General features: G+C 66.6%; 1 protein-coding gene across 1 annotated transcript in view; it reads left to right on the plus strand.

Moving 5' to 3' along the window:
* The first annotated feature begins 629 nt into the window (after positions 1-629).
* The window catches only part of HTRA3 (HtrA serine peptidase 3), a 24,287-nt gene continuing 5,393 nt past the window's right edge, over positions 630-19,523 (plus strand). The window contains exons 1-6 of the mRNA XM_053901739.1: positions 630-1,249; positions 11,345-11,444; positions 14,212-14,434; positions 16,924-17,118; positions 17,730-17,763; positions 19,019-19,133. Of these exons, the coding sequence (XP_053757714.1) occupies positions 736-1,249; positions 11,345-11,444; positions 14,212-14,434; positions 16,924-17,118; positions 17,730-17,763; positions 19,019-19,133 (1,181 nt within the window). The 5' untranslated portion in view covers positions 630-735. The remainder of the gene's footprint in view (positions 1,250-11,344; positions 11,445-14,211; positions 14,435-16,923; positions 17,119-17,729; positions 17,764-19,018; positions 19,134-19,523) is intronic.

The following is a 19,523-nucleotide window of genomic DNA, read 5'->3' on the forward strand; positions in this document are numbered from 1 at the left end:
TGGCAATCCTGTGAGCTAGCAAAGTGCTCTTCCTTCCCCTCTGGTGGAGGGGGAAACTGAGGCACAGAGCTGTGGACGGCTGCCAGGGTCACAGAGCGCTGAGGGCCGGAACCCCCAGACAGGCAGAACTGGGTCAGGCATGTCAGTAAGAGGTCGTGCCCTCCACGCTCTGAGGAGGGAAGTCCGGGCCTAGGGCGGTGCTTCCTGAAGGTTTTGTCCCCGGTGGAGGTGGGGAGCCAGGCCGGGGTGACATCTGCTGGGCCTCCAAGCTGGACTTGGGGCAAGGAGGTCGGGGGGGACGCGCTGGGGAGGAGGGGCAGGGAGATCCGGGCTTGTCGATTTCCACGGGGAGAGGAATCCTGGGCACGGACAGGGACGCGGCTGGCACCGGGACTCCGGGAGCGCCCGAAGGAGGCCTGTGCCCTGGTGGCTCCTCCCGCCCGCGGCCCCGCCCCTCAGGCCCCCCAGCAAACCCGTCGCCCGCGTTTCCGAGGCCAGGCCGGCCGGCTGGGTCTAGGCCCCGGAAGGCCAGGCCGGGCGGGGGCCGGCGGGGGCCGGGGCGGGGCTGGCCGAGGGGCCGGGCCGTCCCTTCCAGCGAGGGCGGGCCGCGCGCGCCTTTAAGTGCGGCGGGGCCCGGGGCGCGCAGCGTCGGCCCAGAAGGAGCGGGCGCCTCTCCGGTCCCCGCCCCCGCGTGCCCCAGCGGTCCCGCTGCCCGCCCGCCGGAGCCGCCGGCGCATGTGGCGGCGCGCCCTTCCCCGTCCCCTCCGCAGGCGGCCGCAGCCCGGCCCCAGCACCGCCTCGGCGCCCCCGCTGGTCCCCGGCCCGTCCCCCGCGCTGCTGCGGCCGGACGCCGGCCCGGCCGCGATGCAGGCGCGCGCGCTGCTCCTGGCCGCGCTGGCCGCGCTGGCGCTGGCCCGGGAGCCCCCGGCCGCGTCGTGCCCCGCGCGCTGCGACGTGTCCCGGTGCCCGAGTCCCCGCTGTCCGGGCGGCTACGTGCCCGACCAGTGCAACTGCTGCCTGGTGTGCGCCGCCAGCGAGGGCGAGCCGTGCGGCCGCCCCCTCGACTCGCCGTGCGGGGAGAGCCTGGAGTGCGCGCGCGGCGTGTGCCGCTGCCGCTGGGCGCACGCCGTGTGCGGCACCGACGGGCACACCTACGCCAGCGTGTGCGCGCTGCAGGCGGCCAGCCGGCGCGCGCTGCAGCTCTCCGGGACGCCCGTGCGCCAGCTGCAGAAGGGCGCCTGCCCGTCGGGTAAGCGAGGGGGGCGCGGGGTGGAAGGGGGTGGCCCCCCCCGGGGAAACTGAGGCGCGGAGCTTGGAGGAGCCCGGACGTCGGCCCAGGCTGGGCATCGTGGGCAGGCCCTTTGGAAATCATCTAGCCAGACCCCTGGGCTTCCAGGTGGGGAAACTGAGGCCCAGGGTCACAGAAGTGGTTTAAAGGGGAAACTCGGTGCTCTCCTGACCGCCAAGGGGTCTGGTCTCATCAACACGTACCTGTCTTGTGTATCCTTTCCGCGGTCCGTATTCCGCTCTGCTCCGCCCCGGGGGTGTTGGGTGGAAGGCAGTCTTTCCTGGTCTTACATCTCACCCAGTCCGGATGTTCTCTTGAGCGACATCCAACGTCCTCTTTCTTTTGAGCTGGTCTTAGAGTGCCGGTCTCCAGAGGGCTATTGGGAATGGTGATGGAGCCTGTGGGGTCTCTGCGCGGCTCGGAGCCTCCTGGGACAGGCTGCTGAGGCAGGAAATTCCTCTGTCCCTCCAAACCCCAGGACGACCTCCCCCCACCCGGAGCTGGCCCGGGGCTGCTTCTTGCCACACAGCTGGACCCTGTGCGTGGAAGAAAATGCTAGAAAACCCTGCCGTCCCTTTATCTGTTTGGGGCGCCTCCTAGGAAGGCGTTGGTCCAATAGGTACTTGGGGTCGCGGTGTGCTGGGCGCTGAGCCCCGAGGTCAGGGGGATGAGTCAAGCCCTGTGTGGGCCCTCGTTTCATAGCCTCAGGGCGGGAGACGCTAACCTCGAGGACAGGCTTGTGGCCCTGGGAGCCCCGTGGGGAGTATATCACCTGCAGCGCTTCAGGGATGAGAAGCATCCGAACTGAATCTCACGCCGGGGACGGATGTTCAACGGCGGTAGGGAAGGGCTCTCCGGGAACAGGGAGTAGTGCGCGCGCGAGCGTGAGCGTGTGTGTGTGCGTGTGTGACACCCAGGGCTGGCAGGTCGGCAGGGATGGGTGACGAGTGGCCATAAGTGTCGTGCCAGTGGCTTGGACTCCATCTTGCAGGCCGGACTTCCCCAGTTGATGCCTGAGTCTGTCAGAAGTTCCGGGGACACCTGCGGTCGGACGCCCCCTCCCCACACGCCACACACACAAAAATAATAAAACCCAGCGTTTTCCAAGAAGGTGTCAGCAGAGCACGTATGACCTCCTGGCACACTGGGGTTCCGAGGAACCCAGTCCGGGAAACACTAGATAGGCCTAAGTGTGATTGTTTAGGGGAGCCAGTGAAGGGCTTGGAGGGAGGTGAGGGTGATATGGTCAGGCTTGTGTTTGGATGGTGCCCAGGAGAGTGAGGGAGGAGAGCCCGGTGCCGGGCAAAGTCCCAGGGACGGGTGGTGGGTATTTAGACACTGCCCCCTCGCGGGTGGCCCATCCACCCTGGGGCTTGGGACTGGCGGGCCCATCTCAGGCCACGCCGATGCCTCTGAGACACAGGGGGCTCGGGGTGGGGCTGGAGCCTGCCCACTACGGCGTGGTTGTCTCCACGGGCCCCCCCCAACCCTGACTCCCGCATGTGGGGGACGCTCTTAGAATAAGGCTCCAGGGCTGGGGGCAGGGAAGGCAGGGAGGTTGGAGGCTGTCTGAGCATTTGGAAACCCTCGTTTCTTGACTGATCGAGTCCACGTTTGTAAAGTACCTTCCCTGTGTGTCCAGCTGGCCCCCGGCTGGTGGCAAGGGCGCTGGGATGGGGCCGACCCTGTCCACGCCCTGTCCTGGAGACACCTGAGGGTCGGGGAGACACGTGGGAGGGTGAGAAGAGGGCGAGAGCCTGACGGCAGACAGGTGCACAGGTCGCTCGGTGCACAGGGGGCGGCTGCCAGCGCAGGGGTCACGGGCTGGGGCGCCACTGCGTGGCCTCAGGCGGCTTGCTTACCGCCCCCCTTCCCATCTGATGACAGTGAGGCCGACGGTAGCAGCCGCCGGGGAGAGCGGGGGCGGGGACTGATGGCCGAGGTGCATGGGCACGTGCCCCTGATGGGTAATCCGCAGACCGTGTGTTAGTTCCCGTGTTACTGTCGCTGCCAGGACTCCTGCCCCCACCCCCGTCTCTGTTTCACGTGGGGAGTCAGCTTCTGTGCCGAGCCGTGGACGGTGAGCGGGAGCTCTCCCAGCAAAGGAGGGGGCGGCGGGAGGGACGCAGCACAGCAGAGGCAGAGGGCAAGGTCCCCCGGGCACGGGACCCTGTGAGCCTCGGGGTGGGGGGGGCGGGGGCCTTAAAGAGAGGGGTGGGGAGGGCGCGGGGCTGGGGTCCGTGAGCACCGTTCGCGCAGTGTGGCCCCGCCCTCACTCCTGGCCCTTGTGCCATCATCGTCCCCCCAGGTACAGGGACCTCAGACACCCAGGTTTCTGCCGGCTACGCGTGCAGAATCCCGTCCTTGCGGAATCCTTGCTGCGCCGGGGTCTCGGGCCAGCGCCGTCTCAATGGGCCTTGCCAGTCTGGCCCTTCAGGCACCGCAGAGGCGCTCAGTGAGGCAGGGAGAGGTCAAGGGGGTCTGAGGCCACTTGTTCAGGCCTCGGCTCTGGCTGGCTTGGAAGGCGGCACCGTCGTGGGTCCCAGGCTTCGTTCTGCAGGCAGGGGACCGCAGGGCCCCCAGGGCCTGGAGTCAGGTCAGCTCCACTGGGCTCGGCCGCCATAGAGCAGCATCCTCCCTTCCCCCGCCCTCCCAAGGGTCCAGCCAGAAGGCGCTGGGTGATGTCTACACATGACGGCAGGTGAGGCACTGCCCGGCCCGGGCATTTCTGCACAGAATTCCCGCCCGCTGTCCCCTCGCTGGGCCCGCCCTCAGATGCTCGGCGCTGATGACTCAGGGCCAATCTCCAGCGCCTGCCTCTTCCTGGGGCTGGAGTCCTGCGTCCCTGCCGGCCGTGGTCCTCCACCAGGAAGTCTAGGCCAGGAGTGTTTGTCACCCTCCCTCGTTCCTTACCTACCAGCCACAGGCGAGTCTTCGGCCTGGAAACGTCCCCCAAGCCACCAGTGCCCTACTTGTCCCCGCACCGCTGGCCTCCCCCGCTCACCTCCCTCATCCTCCCTCCCGCCACTCCTCCACGCGGCAGCCAGGATGGCCTTGGTAAATCCATTCTGCCCGTCACCGGCAGGACCCCCTCGGCAGCTCCCCGACACTGACCCGACCCCCGAGGCCCTGTGCCGTCTGGTCCCCCCACCCCACCCCGCACGGCCACCTCATCTTCCGTGCTCCAGCCTGCCCTTCTCCCCACCTCAGGGCCCTTGCACATGCTGTGCCTGCAGCCCAAGTGCCCATTTTCTCACTTTCATGTGGCCACGTCCTCATCTGTCTGGACCTAGACGACCCCCCATCCCTGAGCCGCCTTCCCTGATCACCGCACCTTGCAACCCCCTCATTAGCCTCACGAGCACACCCCGGGGCCCCTGTAGACCCTCACATCACCTCTCTGACCCGGATCATCTGCCTTATTTCCATCCCGACCCTCCTTGCGTACCCCCAGCGATGGGGCCTCACCACCTTTCCGGGAGCTTTGCATTTTCCCATCTCCACGGTGGACAGAACCACTCCCTGGCGTGGATACCTGTCTGTCGCCGGGATGATAAACACAGACGTAAATGTGTTCCTTGTGTCCGTGGAGGGAGGAGGCTCCCTTTTGCACTTAGCCAGAGTCCCTGCCCCTCAAAGCCTCTCTGCCCACCCCTGCAGACGAATAGGCCTTGGTGCGTACGATTAATTCAAAACCTGGTGCCCGAGGGCAGCGTACGACGTGACCTTTAGGAATCCGTGTTCCGTGTGCGACCCGGTGCAGGTTCAGACGGCGTCTCTCCCTTGTTTTATTTATTAGGAGCTTTGGTTGGTGTTTGATTTTCATCCCCTTAGCAGCTTCCTGTGTGTGGAATTCTGCACTGGGGACCAGGCAGGATGACGCTCCCCGCCCCCCCCCCCCCCCCACCCCCGCTCCCTGCACCCTGGACGGCAGGGCTGAGACACAGCCTCTGGCAACTCCTGAGCCAGGAGCCCCCGCAGAGAGGAGCCTGAGACCCGGGGTGCCGTGCAGCTGGCCTTCGCCGACCAGGCTGGGCCCGGGAAGCACCCTCCCCCCCCTGTGCTCCCGGCATAAGCCTAGAGGCGCGGCCGGGACCCCACAGCAACCCCTGGGGTCTGCCCGCTCGGGCGTCTCCACTTGCCACACGCACCTGCACGCAGCGGCCCCGGGGGGAGTGACGAGCGAGGGTGACAGCTGAGGGCCTGAGGGTCCCTGATGGGCGTCGGGGTTGGGTTGGTGGGGGAGTGACAGGATGGCGGGGCCCCCTGGAGTCAGGGCCGCTGGAGGAGAGGGTCCGGAGAGGCAAGGTGTTAGGTGCGGATCAGGTGCTGGGGCCACTCTGGTGTAGACCGTGTCCGGGGCGGGGGCAGGGTTCCAAGAGACCGGCTGACGAACAATCGTGTCCGTGCGCAGGGGCCGTGTCGCTGGGTCTGCCTCGTCGGGCGCGCACGGCCTCGCTTCCGGACAGGCCGCGGGCCCTCTCCAGCCTGTGGTGGCCCCCTGCGACCCGTGAGGCCGGTGGAGCGGTGGGCCCGCCCAGATCCGAAGCCCCATCCTTGCCTCCGGGTTCGTATCCGAGGGGACCCAGGGGAGACACGCAGCCACGTGAGGATGACCGGAGCTGCGCGGCTCAGCCAGACGAGCCCTGTGCTGGGTGAGCTGGACCCACGGTGTTCCAGGCTCCACCCGCTGGCTCCAGGCACCCGACGGGCACCCCTCAGTCGTCCGCCAGCTCACCCGCCTGCCAGGAGCTCTGGGGGGGACGGGGCCCAGCCACACTCGCGCGGCCTCCCCAGGGGCCTGGGGTTTGCACAAACCAGACAAGGAAGTGGGCGGGCGCCTGGCGGAGTGAGCGCTGTGTCCTGCCCGAGGGTCTCAGGCCTCCTCCCGGGCCTTTGCTTTGAGGGAGGAAGGCCCCGAGGTTCCCCAAGGTCAAGGGGGAGACGCCAGGCTTGTGCTTCAGGCTGTCAAAGCCTTAAACACACATTCTTGAGGTCTTATTTTCATGGCCCGTTAGAAGAAAAAGCTTAGCGGGGGCATCGAGCTACCCCAGCTGGGGAGGGACAGCTCTGCCCAAGCCCAGATTCCCCTGATTTTCCATGTGCTGTTCCGCACGCGAGGCAGACCTCCAGCGCCTTGGGGAAGTGGCTTTTCTGTCTGATTTTGATAAGGTTGTTAAATAAGCAGGTAAGAAAGAGAATGAAGTCGCAGGTCCCTTGTCCTCAGTGCAGCAAAGGTGTGGCCAGGATGCACGTGTGTGTGCCCCACACCGAACACCAGGTGTAGAGGCAGGGGGGAGCAGGTGAACCCTTGGAGATGTGCAGTGTCCAACCTGCCCAACTGTATGCTTTCACCCCGGAGTGCGTGACGGGCAGAGCCAGAACCGCGACCCTGTTCGGTTCTCAGGGCTGAGTCCCAGCTACACCACCTGCAGGTCTCCTAAGCTCTCCGCGCCCCGGATCCCTCATCTGTGAAGTGGGGATGGCAGTGGTGTCCTTCCCGCCGGGCCGCTGAGCAGTCAGGCGAGGAGTCCAAAGCGCTTGGCACAGCGTGAAGGCTAACAGCCCTGAGCGCCAGCAGACTGAGTGCCGACGGCTGGGTGTTCCTGCCATAACCGTGAGGGTGAAGGAGAGGTAGGTAGTCGAGGAAGAGAAGGTGCCGGAAGGCAATGTCTGTGGAAGGGCTGCCACATGCCCAGGGGACTTCCCAGGACCCGGCTGGGAAGCCTGAGCCCAGAGGAGCCGCTGATGGACCCGTCAGGGCCGGGAGGGCTTCCCGTCGGGGGAGGGCCGGGGGCCGAGCACACCTTGGCTTCCGTGGCGACTGGCCTGCATACCCACCTTGAAAAAGTCCAGACAGGCCGGCGGGAGGGCCTCTCCTCCATGATGTTGGCACATTAGAGGAGCCAGGCTGGCCCCAAGGCGAGGACTGGCCAGGCCAGGCGCCCCTGGGCAGGACAGCCAGGCGCAGTGGCTGAGGACCAGCCCGGGACAGAGGAGGGACCTGGGGTCAGCGTCAAGGGACCTGGCTCTGGGGGCTAATTAGTCCCTGGAGGCAGCTCCTGGGGCTTCAGAGCCCCCCCCCCAGATGGGTGAGAGCGGCCTGCAGGTGGGGGCTGGGGGCCGTGGGGGTTCCCCTGGGACAGCACCCCGGTCCCTGTAGAACATCCATGCACCCCCCCCCTTGCTCATTCACTCATTGTCTCACTGCTCCCTGCTCAGTGCTGTGGATTGGGGCGCCCAGGCCATGGGGACAGAAGGACATGCCTCGGGAAGGGATGTTACAAGGCACTGTGGGACCGAGAGGGGTGAGAGTGGTCACTGAGCCTGCCAAGTCGGGGCAGGCTCCCCAGAGGAGGGGGGTGGGCCTGGGCTGGAGGGACGAGGGAAGGGAGCCGGGGGCCCAGAGGGGAGAGCGACAGGTGCAGGTAGAGCCTGGGCCTCGAAGGCACCGCTAAGACGTCGTCATCTGGTCTGCAAGCTGTGTTCAGCATTACGGACGCATAGGCCCAGGTTTTGCGGTCATCTGCCCACGGCCCTTCCATCCCAGTTCACAGCTAACCACGGCGTGACAGGTGGGGGCCTCTTCTGATGGAATCAAGGCAATGAGCTCAGAGAGGGCCAGAACTGGGTCTCAGTGCCTGTTATGCACTGGAGGGGTAATGCGTAGTCGGGCAGGCTGCGCACTGCCCAACTCCAAGGGAAGCCACTCATGCTGTGACCTTCATTAGTAATGGTCCTGGGCTGGTGCAGTCCACAGCCTGTGTAACAACACTATAGGGCGGCCCGGCGGGATGTCTGGGCTAGTCACTTTCCCACTCTGGGCCTTGGTCTCCCCCTCTGTTGTTCCGTGGCAGTATGGCTCTCCAGAATTGGCACGTAGTAAAGTCCTCTCTCGGGGTTTGCCGCCGTCCCTGAGCCCTCCAGGGAGCTCGGCCGCGCCAGGGTGTTGGGGTGGAGCCCTGACGCCCAGCTTCTCTCCCTGCCAACCCTTGTCCCAGTCCGTCCCATCCTGGCCGTGTCCCTTCCTCTCCCGGGAGGCCCCACTGGACACCTGGCCTCGGTTGCTTTGCCGTGTCGAATTCCGCACGAACTGGACCTTCCAGAGCCCGTGGGTCACAGTTTATTTTTGAAAACAAAACACGACCACAACAACGACAAAGGCTAACGGCTGAATCTGCTGGGGACCGACTGTTGACTTCAGAACTTTGGCTGGAGGAGGGGGTGGGGGTGGGGGTTGTCAAAAGCCCAAATAAACAGAGTCTGCTTTCCAGCCGTGGGGCCCACGGTTTTCATGTGGAAAGAGGCTGTGGGAACCGAGTCCTCCCTTCCCACTGATTCATGGGGTGATTCATCTGTGTGTAGGGAGGAGGACCAGGAAACAGGCCTGCCCCGCCCCACCACCCCCTCCCCACCGCCCACCGCGGGGCTCTGCTTAAAGGGACAGGGCCCGGCGGGGCTCTAGTCATCAGCTGGCTGACCCAGGAGTCTCGGAGGGGTGCCCCAGGCTCTGGGTCAGGGAGGACTCAGGCTCTGAAGTCCCTGGGACCCGGATTGGGGCACCTCTGGGCTTTTCTGTGCCCCATCCTCCGTCACACTGTGCTGTGCCCGACTCGCCTGAACTCAGGTGCACACAGAGGCGCTCGGCCAGTGTGGCTTGAACATACCCCACATGAGAGGCAGGGCCGTGGGTGGGGCATTACACTGGGAACCCCAGGAGGGAGAGACTCATGCTGGCTGGAAGGAGCCTGCCGGGGGACTGCCTGGAGGAGACGGCACTGGAGTTGTGCCCGGGACAAGCTGGCGCGTCCTGCGGGGCGAAGTGGGGAATGGTCTGTGCAGGTGAGGCGCAGAACGGTGGGTGATGAAGCAGAGACTGGGGGTAAATGGCCCAACAGGTTACACAGCAGGGAGAGGGTGACCCTTGACTGGGCCCTCGGGGACTGGCCGCCCCAGCAGAGCACGGTGGGCGCGAGCCTCGGCCGGGGAAACCCGGCAGACCCTGCCAAACGCCCATCTGGTGGAAGAGACAAGGGCCTGGGGTCGGGGTCCTCTGAGGTCCCCAGGGCACAGGAACTGCCCGGCCAGGAACGTCTCGTCAGAGACTGGAACCTGGACAGGGCCGCAGACTCTGTGGCTGGTTTCCTTCCCTGTGCCCGGAGGCCAGAGTATGACGTGGGCTCCCAGGGGGGTTGCCTCGAGGTGGAGAGGGCAGAGCTGGGCTCAGCCCCCCCAGCTGACTGGCGGCCTCGGTCGCAGAGCATCAGGGAGACTTAGCCATCCCGCGTGGAGATACAGACTCCGACCGCGACGGCGTGCTGGGAGCGTGGAAGGAACCCTGGCCCACAGTGGGCCCTGCCCCGGGGCCCCCGTTAATGTGACCTCTGAGCCTTACACCCCGCCCCTCCGAGGGTTTTGCCACCCGGAGGAAGAGGGCTCCCAGGCCGGGCAGCCCCTGGCCGCCTGCATTTTGATGGGTGAGGGGCCTCGCGGTGGCCGGCAGGCTCTGACCACCCTGGACAGGCAGCCTTTGATTCAGGCTGACCACGGTGGCCTGGGCCCCCCTGTCCAGCGCCCACTGCCTGGCTGAGAGGCAGACATCACAGAACTGGTGGGGGGAGGGGTGGCTCCTCCCCACCTCTGACCTTGGACCCCGAGGGAAGCTCTCTCCGGTTCAGGCATAACGGACACTCGGGACCCCTAAGGAGGAGAGCCCTCGGCCTGCGCTCAGAACCTGCCTTCTCTAACTAGAGACGCATCTCCAGGCAAGAGCACTGAGCTCAGGGAGCCACAGTTTTCCCACCTTTAAGATGAGGGCAGTGCCCCCCGCCCTGGCCGCCTCCTGGACGTGGGGAGACGAGTCGGGGTGTGGAGAGCCCTGCATTTGCCCCAGATGTTTATGCAACACCGATGATGGCTGCACTCGCCTTACCTCCTGTCCCTCTGGGCAAAACGGAAAACTCCGGATTCTCACTCAACCCTGATGACCCCTCACCTCCCAGAACTGGACTTCACGGGCCGAGCCCTCTTTGCTCGCCAACACCAGTCCCGGGGTGCAGGGTTAGGCTCACAAGTCACATCCGTACCCGGTTCCCACAGGTCGGGGGTGGGGGGGGGCACCTTCAGCCTCATTTTCAGACTAGGAGTCAAGGCCCAGAGAGGGTGAGTGATTTGCCTGAAGCCACACAGCCGGAAGTGGGGCTGCCCAGCCAAGCCCGGCCTGCGGGACTCCCAGCACTCGGCTCATTCGGGGAGCCGCTTACAAGCAGTGCTGGGCGGGCCCGGTTCCAGGTACCGCCAGTCTCTGGCTGCGACCGGAGAGAGCTCAGCACATGCCCGAGCAGGGAGACCGAAGGGGTGTGGGCCCGGTGCCACCCACATCCCTCAGGCCTGCGGTCCCGGCAGGCGGCGGCCCCCATTGCTGACAGCAGCAGAAATCTGAGCCGGCAAGGGTTCCAGGGGGTTCATGAACCGCCTGGAAAGTCGGACTGGGGTCCGGCCAAGTTGGATGGGGGGCCGTGGCGACGCAGACATCCGGAGTCCCGCGGGGCCTGGGAGGGGGCCACCCCAGGGCCAGACCGGGGCAGCTCCGAAGGGATGGCCGGGGACCTCTGCTGTCACCTTGCCCGATCACGGCACTAGCACGGGCCGGAGGACGGGCCAGAGCCGGTGGGGGAGGGGACGGTGGCCTCACGCCAGGGCATTGCTCTGGATGAGAGAAAGGGTGAGGGCCCAGGGGGCTGGCTCGGGTCTGGCTCAAGTGTCCCGTCACTGCTTTGCAGCCCAGGATAAGTGCCCTGACATCTCTGAGCCTCCCGGCCCGCCCGGTGGTATCGCGTCCAGTGAGGAGACTCCACAGTAACCATTCCTGGGACGAGGGAGCCCCCTCCCAAATATCTGGGTGTCACCGGGCTGAGTGTCGGGCATCCCTGAGGGGCTCTGAGCCTCGGAGGGGGGGGTCCTCGCTGGAGCTTCCTCCCGGGGGGGGGGGGGTTCGGGGCACCGCTGGCGGTGTCTGGGCCTCATTAATGCGCCTGGTTGTTCCTGCCAGCGCAGGTCTCCACCAGCTGACCAGCCCGAGGTACAAGTTCAACTTCATCGCGGACGTGGTGGAGAAGATCGCACCGGCCGTGGTCCACATAGAGCTCTTCCTGAGGTGTGCGAACCCCTCCCGGGCACCCCCCACCCCCATTCTAGCACGGGGGCGGTCGAAGCCGAGCGCACGTGGGGTCCGGCAGACCTCCCCGACACCTGGCGCCCTTGGGGAGGGCGGCCCCTGACTCTGGTCTCCCTGCCAAGGCGGGGGGCAGATACCGACCTCACAGCGCCAGGGCGTGGTAAGCAGGCGCACCGCGATGTCGGCTCTGGTGGCCCTGAGACTGTCAGAGCTGCTTCTGGGAAGCTCCGGGGCCCCGACGGCTGATGGCTCAGGGCAGTCCTGAGGTCTCCCGGGGCGTCCTGTGCTCCCCAGAGAGAAGACGCTGACAGTCGACGTCTCGCGTTCAGGGTTCCTCTTCCTTGTCTTAACCTCGTGGCCCCTGTGTGGGAGGGGGCCTCCAGACGGCCCAGATGAGGCATGCAGGGCCAGAGCCCCGTTCCCCAGCAGCGCTGTCCCGAGGGGTGGAGGCCGGCCGGTGCCATTATGCCAACACCGAGGCACAGAGGACCGGGTGGCCCCCGGTCCCTGGGGGTGGGCAGAATCCCCCACGCCCCGATTCCTGGCCCCAGCACGGGGCTCCCTGCTCCCTGGGCGTGGAGCTTGCCCGGGGGGAGACCTCGCTCCTGGACGTCACTGCCCCCCATCTCTGGAGGCTCACCCCTGATGGTGCTCCACGTGGCAAGCCGCCAAGGGCATGAGCTCACTGTCGGAAGAGCAGTATCCCTGGACACCTGCCGTGTGCTCCGAGCCCCCTCGGCTGCTTTGCCTGCATCTGCCTAAACAGCCCTGGTGAATGCCCACCTCTTAGTGGAGACAGCCGGGCACTCACAGGAGTCACCCCAAGAGTCAGGCCCGGGGGGCCCGCCCCTCAGTGCTGACTGAGACTGTACCCCAACAGACTGCTATCACTCAGGGCTGAGCCCCAGAAGCTAAGCTTTGATGTTCCCATTTTCTGGGTGTGGAGCAGAGGCCTGGAAACTTCTCTGAGCTCACAGAGCGGCTGAGTGCCAAGTCGGGGTTTCACCCCAGGTCTCTCAGACCCCAGAGCTGACCCCTTACTGCCCTTTCTGCAACCTCCAGACCCTGAGACATATCATTGAGGAAATTATAACTGGACACGCTAAGTGGTATGTCCCTGGCCTTGCCAGTGGCTCAGACGAGGACCGTGTATTTCCAGAAGGCTCCGGGCACCAGGCTTCGAGCCAGCCAATTGCTGACTGTAGCCCAGTCTGGCCAGGTGGCAATGCCATTGCCATATCAGCCTCCGAGGCTGATGTCCACGTGGGTGGGTGGGTGGGTGGGTGGACGAGACCGAGCGGGCAAGATCCCAGACGCAGATGAGATGCTCATCAAGCTTGGGAGCCTTGGCTGTGACCCCGGCCTGGGCGGGGAGGCCCCCGGGGCTGCCTCGGGCCCGCCTCGGGCCCCTCCAGCAGACAAGCGCCAGACCCTAGCCGTGGGTGCAGGGGTTGTGGCCAGGTGCAGCCCTCGCCCAGGGCCACACGGAGCTGGGGAGTGGGGGCAAAGGCCCGTGTGAGTGGTCAGATCCCGTGGTCCCCCTGGGGCCGAGTGCCCAGGCTGCCTGCTTCAAACCCCTGCTCTGCCCTTTGCCTGCCTGACCCAGAGAAGTAGTTCAAGTCCTGGGCCTCAGTTTCCCCACCCGCAAACTGAAGGCCTCCTACCGTGTAGGGTGGTCGTGAGCATTAAATCACTCGGGGAGTCTGGCTCGGGGTGCCCGGTGGCCTTGGCTCTGGTCACCGGTCCTGCCCGCCGAGGTGGGTCTTGTGCAACCCTCACTTCCCTGAGACAGCCCCCCACCCTCGAGTTCCTTCTCTCCTGCCCCGTCCAGGCCCCTCGGGGGTCCCAGAGGCGACCCGCCCCAGAGAGGGTCCTGAGCCGCGGCCATGGTTCCCTCTTGGCCCTGCGGGCGGCTGGGCGTGGTCACACATCAGGGAACTCTGACCTCTGACCGTTTGCTCCTGTTCACGGAGACAGAGGCCGGGCCCCGGCCTCTGTCTGCTTGTGTCTGAGCACACACCCCGCCCTGCACCGTCCGCTGTCCCCTCCGCCCCCCTGAGTCCCCGGAAGGATGACACCTGGTGTCATCATGGAGCAGAGCCTGCCACCAGCACTGCCTGTCACGCCGTCTGGGGCTTCGGGGCAGGTGCGGGGCAGGGGAGGGGACCGGGCGGGGTGGGAACGCGACCCCCCCCAGCACTGCCCCTTCCCTGCACGGTCCCATCTGCCCCTCCGCGGAGAAGTACCCCCCCCGGGGACCCCGGCACCTGCTGCGCTGTCCCCCCAGCCCTGTTTGTTGAGTGGCTTCCTGCCCCCAGGCGCTTTGGACAACAGGCGTCACACCCAGCAGGGTAGATGCCCCATTTCCTAGCTGGGGAGACTGAGGCCTGCCCACGGCCAGGCAGGTAATGAGCGGGACGGCCCTGAGATTAGAGTGCCGGCCTGTCTGGCTCCAGCTCTGTGCCCGCCTGTCCTAACAGGCCTGCCAGGCGTGGGCCTCGCGTCCCTTCCCGGCAGACTGCAAGTCAGAGGTCACCGCCCCCCCTTGAGGCCGTGAAGAGGGGCCCGGCGTTAAGTGAGCCGGCCAAGGCCGCAGCCGAAGGTGGCAGGGCTGGGCCTGAGGGCGGGGTGGGGGTGGGGGGCCCCGAACCGCGTTCTCTTACCCCACACGGGGCTCCGCTCCCCTCCAGCGGGCCCCCGCCCGCCCTGACCACCCCCCCCCCCCGTCCGCGCTCGCTCCCCGCAGACACCCCCTGTTTGGCCGCAATGTGCCCCTGTCCAGCGGCTCGGGCTTCATCATGTCGGAGGCCGGCCTGATCGTCACCAACGCCCACGTGGTGTCCACCTCCAATGCCGTCTCGGGCCGGCAGCAGCTCAAGGTGCAGCTGCAGAACGGAGACACATACGAGGCCACCATCAAAGACATCGACAAGAAGTCGGACATCGCCACCATCCAGATCCACCCCAAGGTGAGTGGGCGGCGGGCGGGGGCGGGGGCGCCTTCCCAGGCCCCAGCGCTCGGAGACGCCTCGGCCCGACCTCCCTGTGGGGACGCTCGGAGGAACCGAGGCCCAGCCACGGGGGCGGGCCAGCCTAGAACCGGGGTCTCCAGACCCCCCGCCCCTGCCTCCTGAGCTGCCGTGTGCGAGCAGAGCCGGGCTGCCACCCGCCAGCCAGCGATGTGCCCCCAAGTCATTCGTGGAGGGGCGTCCTCCAAGGCCCAGGGACGCTGCCTGCGTCCCTCCCGGCTCACTCCAGGACATGCAGCTTCCCCCGTGGGGCTGACGGGACGCTGGCCTGGAGCTCCGGGACACACGCCCCGGTCCCTCCACATCCCGTCCCCCCAGCTGGCCAGGCGGGGGCCCACAGCGGGGCCACAGCCATCCCGCGTCACCGCCAGGGGCTGGCACTGTGCCTGCGCCCCACCGCCCTTGACAGAAGGGGCGTCGGTGTCCTGCTGCTTCCGAGGGGACACTGAGGTCAGAGAGGTTAAGTCACTAAGCCGGGGCAGGGCACATCCGGTGTTGTGGTCGTGACTCTCGGTGAGGGCAGCCTGCCCCTGCCGTGAGGCCGGTGACCAGACGGCTGTCTGTGCTGGTGAGTCTGGCTTGGCTGACTTGGAATCCCGCTTCTGCTCTTTCTGAATGAAAGTGTGTGGTTTTGGTGATAATGAATCTTCTGTGAGGAGGCTCCTTCTTGCCCGATCCAGGGAGGAGGAGAGGCTTATCCCAACGGGGACCCTTTCCCACGGCAGTTACTGAGCCCGGGGCCACCACCTCCGTTCTAAAGATGGGGAAACTGAGGCTGGGGCGGGGCACGGGGTGTGCTCAAGACAGAGGCTGGCAGACGTCCTCGGTGAAGCTCCAGATAGTAAGCACTTCGAGGCTTTGTGGGGTCCGGGCCCTCTGGGGACGCCTCTCAACGACGCAGCCACCACAGGCCACACGAGCCCGTGGCCGTGTCCCCATAAAACTTTATTTACAAAACAGAAACAGGCAGCACGCTGCATTTGGCCCGAGGGCCACAGGGTGCAGCCCCTGCCGAGGACCCCAACAGGGTGGCACAGAGCCAGACTGGACCGCTGGTCTGGCGGTCGCCGGGTCTCTCCTGTTCCAGGCGCCGCGACACAATCCCGAGGGGCACACGCAGCAGCCGTCCGTGGCCCCAGGGGCGGGTGGACTTTAGTAAGGCCTGCACGACCTCCCAGCGGGAGCTGCCTCAGCCCCTGGGTCCCGCGCGTGGTGGCCCCCCCCAGCCTTGGGGGGGGCTGTGGCCCCGCGGCCACGCGGGCAGGTGAGGAAGGGCCGAGTGGAGCCCTGCCGGCTCGCCTCACCCCCGTTCACAGGTCCCCCCGTTTGTACTGGGAGCTGCCCTGGGACAGAAGACCTTAAGTGGCATGGTGGCTAGAGCAGAAAGAGGAGGCCACTGCCAGGGAGGAAAGGGGAGTGACCACACACAACCGGGTGCTCAGAGGGCCCGAGGTGTGGGGTCCTTGTCTATCCAGAGCTAGAGGGAGGCCCCCCGCGATCGGGACAGGACGGTCGCCGGCACCTTCTCGTAAAGCTTTGTGTCTGCAAATGACTGCCGTCCCCCGGGAGCCCCCAGAAGCAGTGCCCCTCCCCGGTGGTGGCCTCGGACGTAAGGGGTGCGACACCGGACCCCCAGATTCACGGAGGTGCTGGCGACGGGGCCTCGGCCGCCGTGGATTCCACGTTTGCCACTGTGCGCACTTGGGCACCTTAAGCCCGCTCAGGAGCACCCCCCTCTGAGCGTGTCTCCTGCAGCTTCCGGAACACGGAGGCGACCCCAACACGGCTGGCCCTCAGAGCTGCCGGCCCAGCCGTGGACTCAGACAGACAGACGGGCTGGCTCCACGTGAAACTGGAGTGGGCAGGCGTCTCCGTGGGCAGGGGGTGATGGCAGAGCTTGGCTGAGTCACCTCGCCGCTCTGGGCCTCAGTTTCCCTGTGCGTCTACATCGGGAGATCTGGTTGAGCTGGATCAAGGGTTCCAAAACTAGGGCTCCAGGGCCCCTGCAGTCCTAGGCACCAGTCTGTGTGTGATGCATTTTTGACGGCATTCGTAGCCCCTGTCAGGCTTTCAGAGGGACCTGTGGCCACCGAACGAACCACTGAGCTCGATGACCTCAGAGGCTGTGCCCAGCCGGACCCCGTGGGCCTCCTCCCTGTGTGTGACCCCTGCAGCCCACCTGGGGACCCCCCGTGGTCACTGGTGCGGCTGAGGCGCTGTTCCAAGGACTCCAGCCCGGGTCTCTCCTGCTACGGGGTCGGCTGGAGGCCAGCCCGGCCTCCGTCTGAGTTGGCAGCTTGCCTCGGCCTTCACCCCCGATGGGTCTCTCCAGCCGCTCCGGCCCTCCTGGGACCGTCCCGGCCTTGATCTGGCTCCAGTGTCACCCAGGGCAGACAGCTGAGCCTCCCTCCCCGTGTCCCCCCCCGCAGAAGAAGCTCCCGGCCCTGCTGCTGGGCCACTCGGCAGACCTGCGGCCCGGCGAGTTTGTGGTGGCCATCGGCAGTCCGTTTGCCCTGCAGAACACGGTGACCACGGGCATCGTCAGCACGGCCCAGCGGGACGGCAAGGAGCTGGGCCTCCGGGACTCAGACATGGACTATATCCAGACAGACGCCATCATCAACGTGAGTCCTCGCGTCGCCCGGCCCGCGTGCTAGAAAGGTCCTTCTATACGCTGAGCGGGGCCTGGACTCCCTGTGACTTCTGCACGCGGGCGCCAGGCCCGCCCTGGGAGTCGGCGGCTTCATTCCCGACCCGGGCCAGCCCTTGGGGGACGCAGAGGCGTAGCCGCGCCCGAGCCACTCACCCTGTCGGCCTCGCTTTTCTCGTCCTCAGTGTTGCTACCGAATCGGGGGGCTCACGGCGCGCTCTGCCCCAGGCGCCCCACACCCACCTCTCTGGTTTGCCATGGTTCGGGGCTCTTCTGGAAATGTTAGTCTTTGCAGAGACCCCTCGAGGCGGGTGGGGAAGAACTGTACCCCGTGAGGCGAATCTGGAGGCGTGCGGCTGTGCGCAGAGAGCTCCGGCCAGGCCAGACGGCGTCCACGTGGCCCTCCGGGGCCTCAGCCTTCTTACCTGTGAAATGGGGGCAGGAGTGAGGCCTTTCGATGCTGTTGGGGGTAAAATCCGAGTACCCATCTTCTGTGCTGGTTAACAGTGAGGGCTCGGGAGACAGAGCTTCAGGAACCCGCGAGGGGCTCAGGGCTCACCTAACGTCTCGTTTCCTCCCTTGCAGTACGGGAACTCCGGGGGGACCTCTGGTGAACCTGGTGAGTGTCCCCAAGTCCTCCACTCACGTGGCAGCACGGCCCCGAGGCGGGGATGGAACCTCGAAGATGTGCCTTGAGTCTTCGCACCCGCTGGCTGGGCTGGGGGCCCCGGGGGAGGGCATGACCCCAAGTGCCTGTTGCCCAGCCTCCCAAGCCCCCAGGGATGCTGAGTAAGGGTGACCCAGAACAGCAGCCAGGCGGGGACCACATGCCCATCAAGGACCTGGGGCAGGGGAGACACAGGTCACGGCCGGTCACGGCTCTGGGCCCCCCATCCTTGCGTTTACGTGCGAGGGTGTGGGCGTCCTCCTTCTGTCCCAGCCCTGTTGGGTCACCCCCGCCTCAGGTCTGCCCTGGGCCCCAGAGTCAGGCTTATTCCCATCCCAGGGGAGATTTCCAGAATCAACCCAAAGTTCAGTTCAGAAATCAGTCCGGCTCTGGGCCCTGAGAATTGTTGGATGCCCTCCCGTCCTGGGGAGCTCCTGTGGGCAAGTGTGACGTGAGGAGCAGTGAGGGGGCTCTGCAGGGATGCAGGCAGGGAGGGCTTCCTGGAGGAGGGAGCATCTAACTTGCACCGTGGAGACCGAGGGTCTGGGGTTGAGAGGGACGTGCAGGGGAAAGATAGTCCGGGGAGCAGCACGGCACGAGCGGGAGGGGTCAGACGCTCAGCGGGACGAAGGCCGCAGCACTGGTGTTCGAGAAAGTCGTGCAGGTGGGCTTCAGGCTGGGGGCCAGAAAAGCCGGCGCAGGGGGTGCGTGCTGGGTATGGAGAGGAGTGCCTTCCGGGAGGGTGTCAAGAGCGAGGTGTGTCCGGGGCCCCGGCTGCAGCCTCGAGGGGTGCAGGGTGGGGGCGGCGGGGGGAGGCCAGCTCCCAGGGTGCAGAGGGGGCGGGTGATGCCGGGAGCCGCCCCGACCTCACGCCCCCAGCCGCGCTTCTAGAAGGAAGGCAGAGAGGGGCGCGTACGCCTCATCACCCCCCCCGTCTGGGCTCCCGGGATGCTGCTGGGGGTGTCCTCCTCGCGGGGCGGACCGCGAGCTCCCGTACCGACACTCTCTGGCGAGGGAGAGGAGGGGTCCGGCTTGGAGGGAGAGGTGGGGGGTCCCTGGCCCGGAGGCGAACCCCGGAGCGCCTTTTCCCGGACAGCTTCCGGGAGCCCCTCGGGGGGCGGTGACGGCCGGTCGGCCACGGGAGCCGGGCGGCGGCCACGGGGCTCGGGCTCCCCGGGTGACCGCCCCCTCGGACGGCCCCGCACAGGACGGAGAGGTCATCGGCATCAACACGCTCAAGGTTGCGGCCGGCATCTCCTTCGCCATCCCCTCGGACCGCATCACACGCTTCCTCACGGAGTTCCAGGACAGGCACGCCAAAGGTACGGTGCCACCCGGGGGTGCCGGGGCAGGGACGCCGGCCTGCCGAGCCGTCCCCCGGCGCCCTGGGGCCCCCGCCCGCTCAGCCACGGCCTCCTTCTCTGTCCCCCCCGCCCCGTGCTTCTTGTCCACGTGCAACCCCCACCACGCGAGACTGTCCCCTTCTGGCTGCGTCTCCCACCCACCACCCGCCACCCGCCTCCAGCCACCTGGGCTCCCCAGGCTCCACTTCTCTGGGCGGCTACAGACTCGTCCGTCTGTCCTCCCTCCCTCCCTCCCTTCCTCTCTTCCTTCCTTCCTTCCTTTCTTCCTTCCTTCCTCCCTCCCTTCTTTCCTTCTTTCCTTCCCTCCTCCTTCCTCCCTCCCTTCCTCCCTCCCCCCTTCCCTTCCTT

The sequence above is a fragment of the Panthera pardus genome, unplaced genomic scaffold, assembly GCF_024362965.1.
Source record: "Panthera pardus isolate Hobbes unplaced genomic scaffold, ASM2436296v1 HiC_scaffold_13, whole genome shotgun sequence".
NCBI lineage: Eukaryota > Metazoa > Chordata > Mammalia > Carnivora > Felidae > Panthera > Panthera pardus.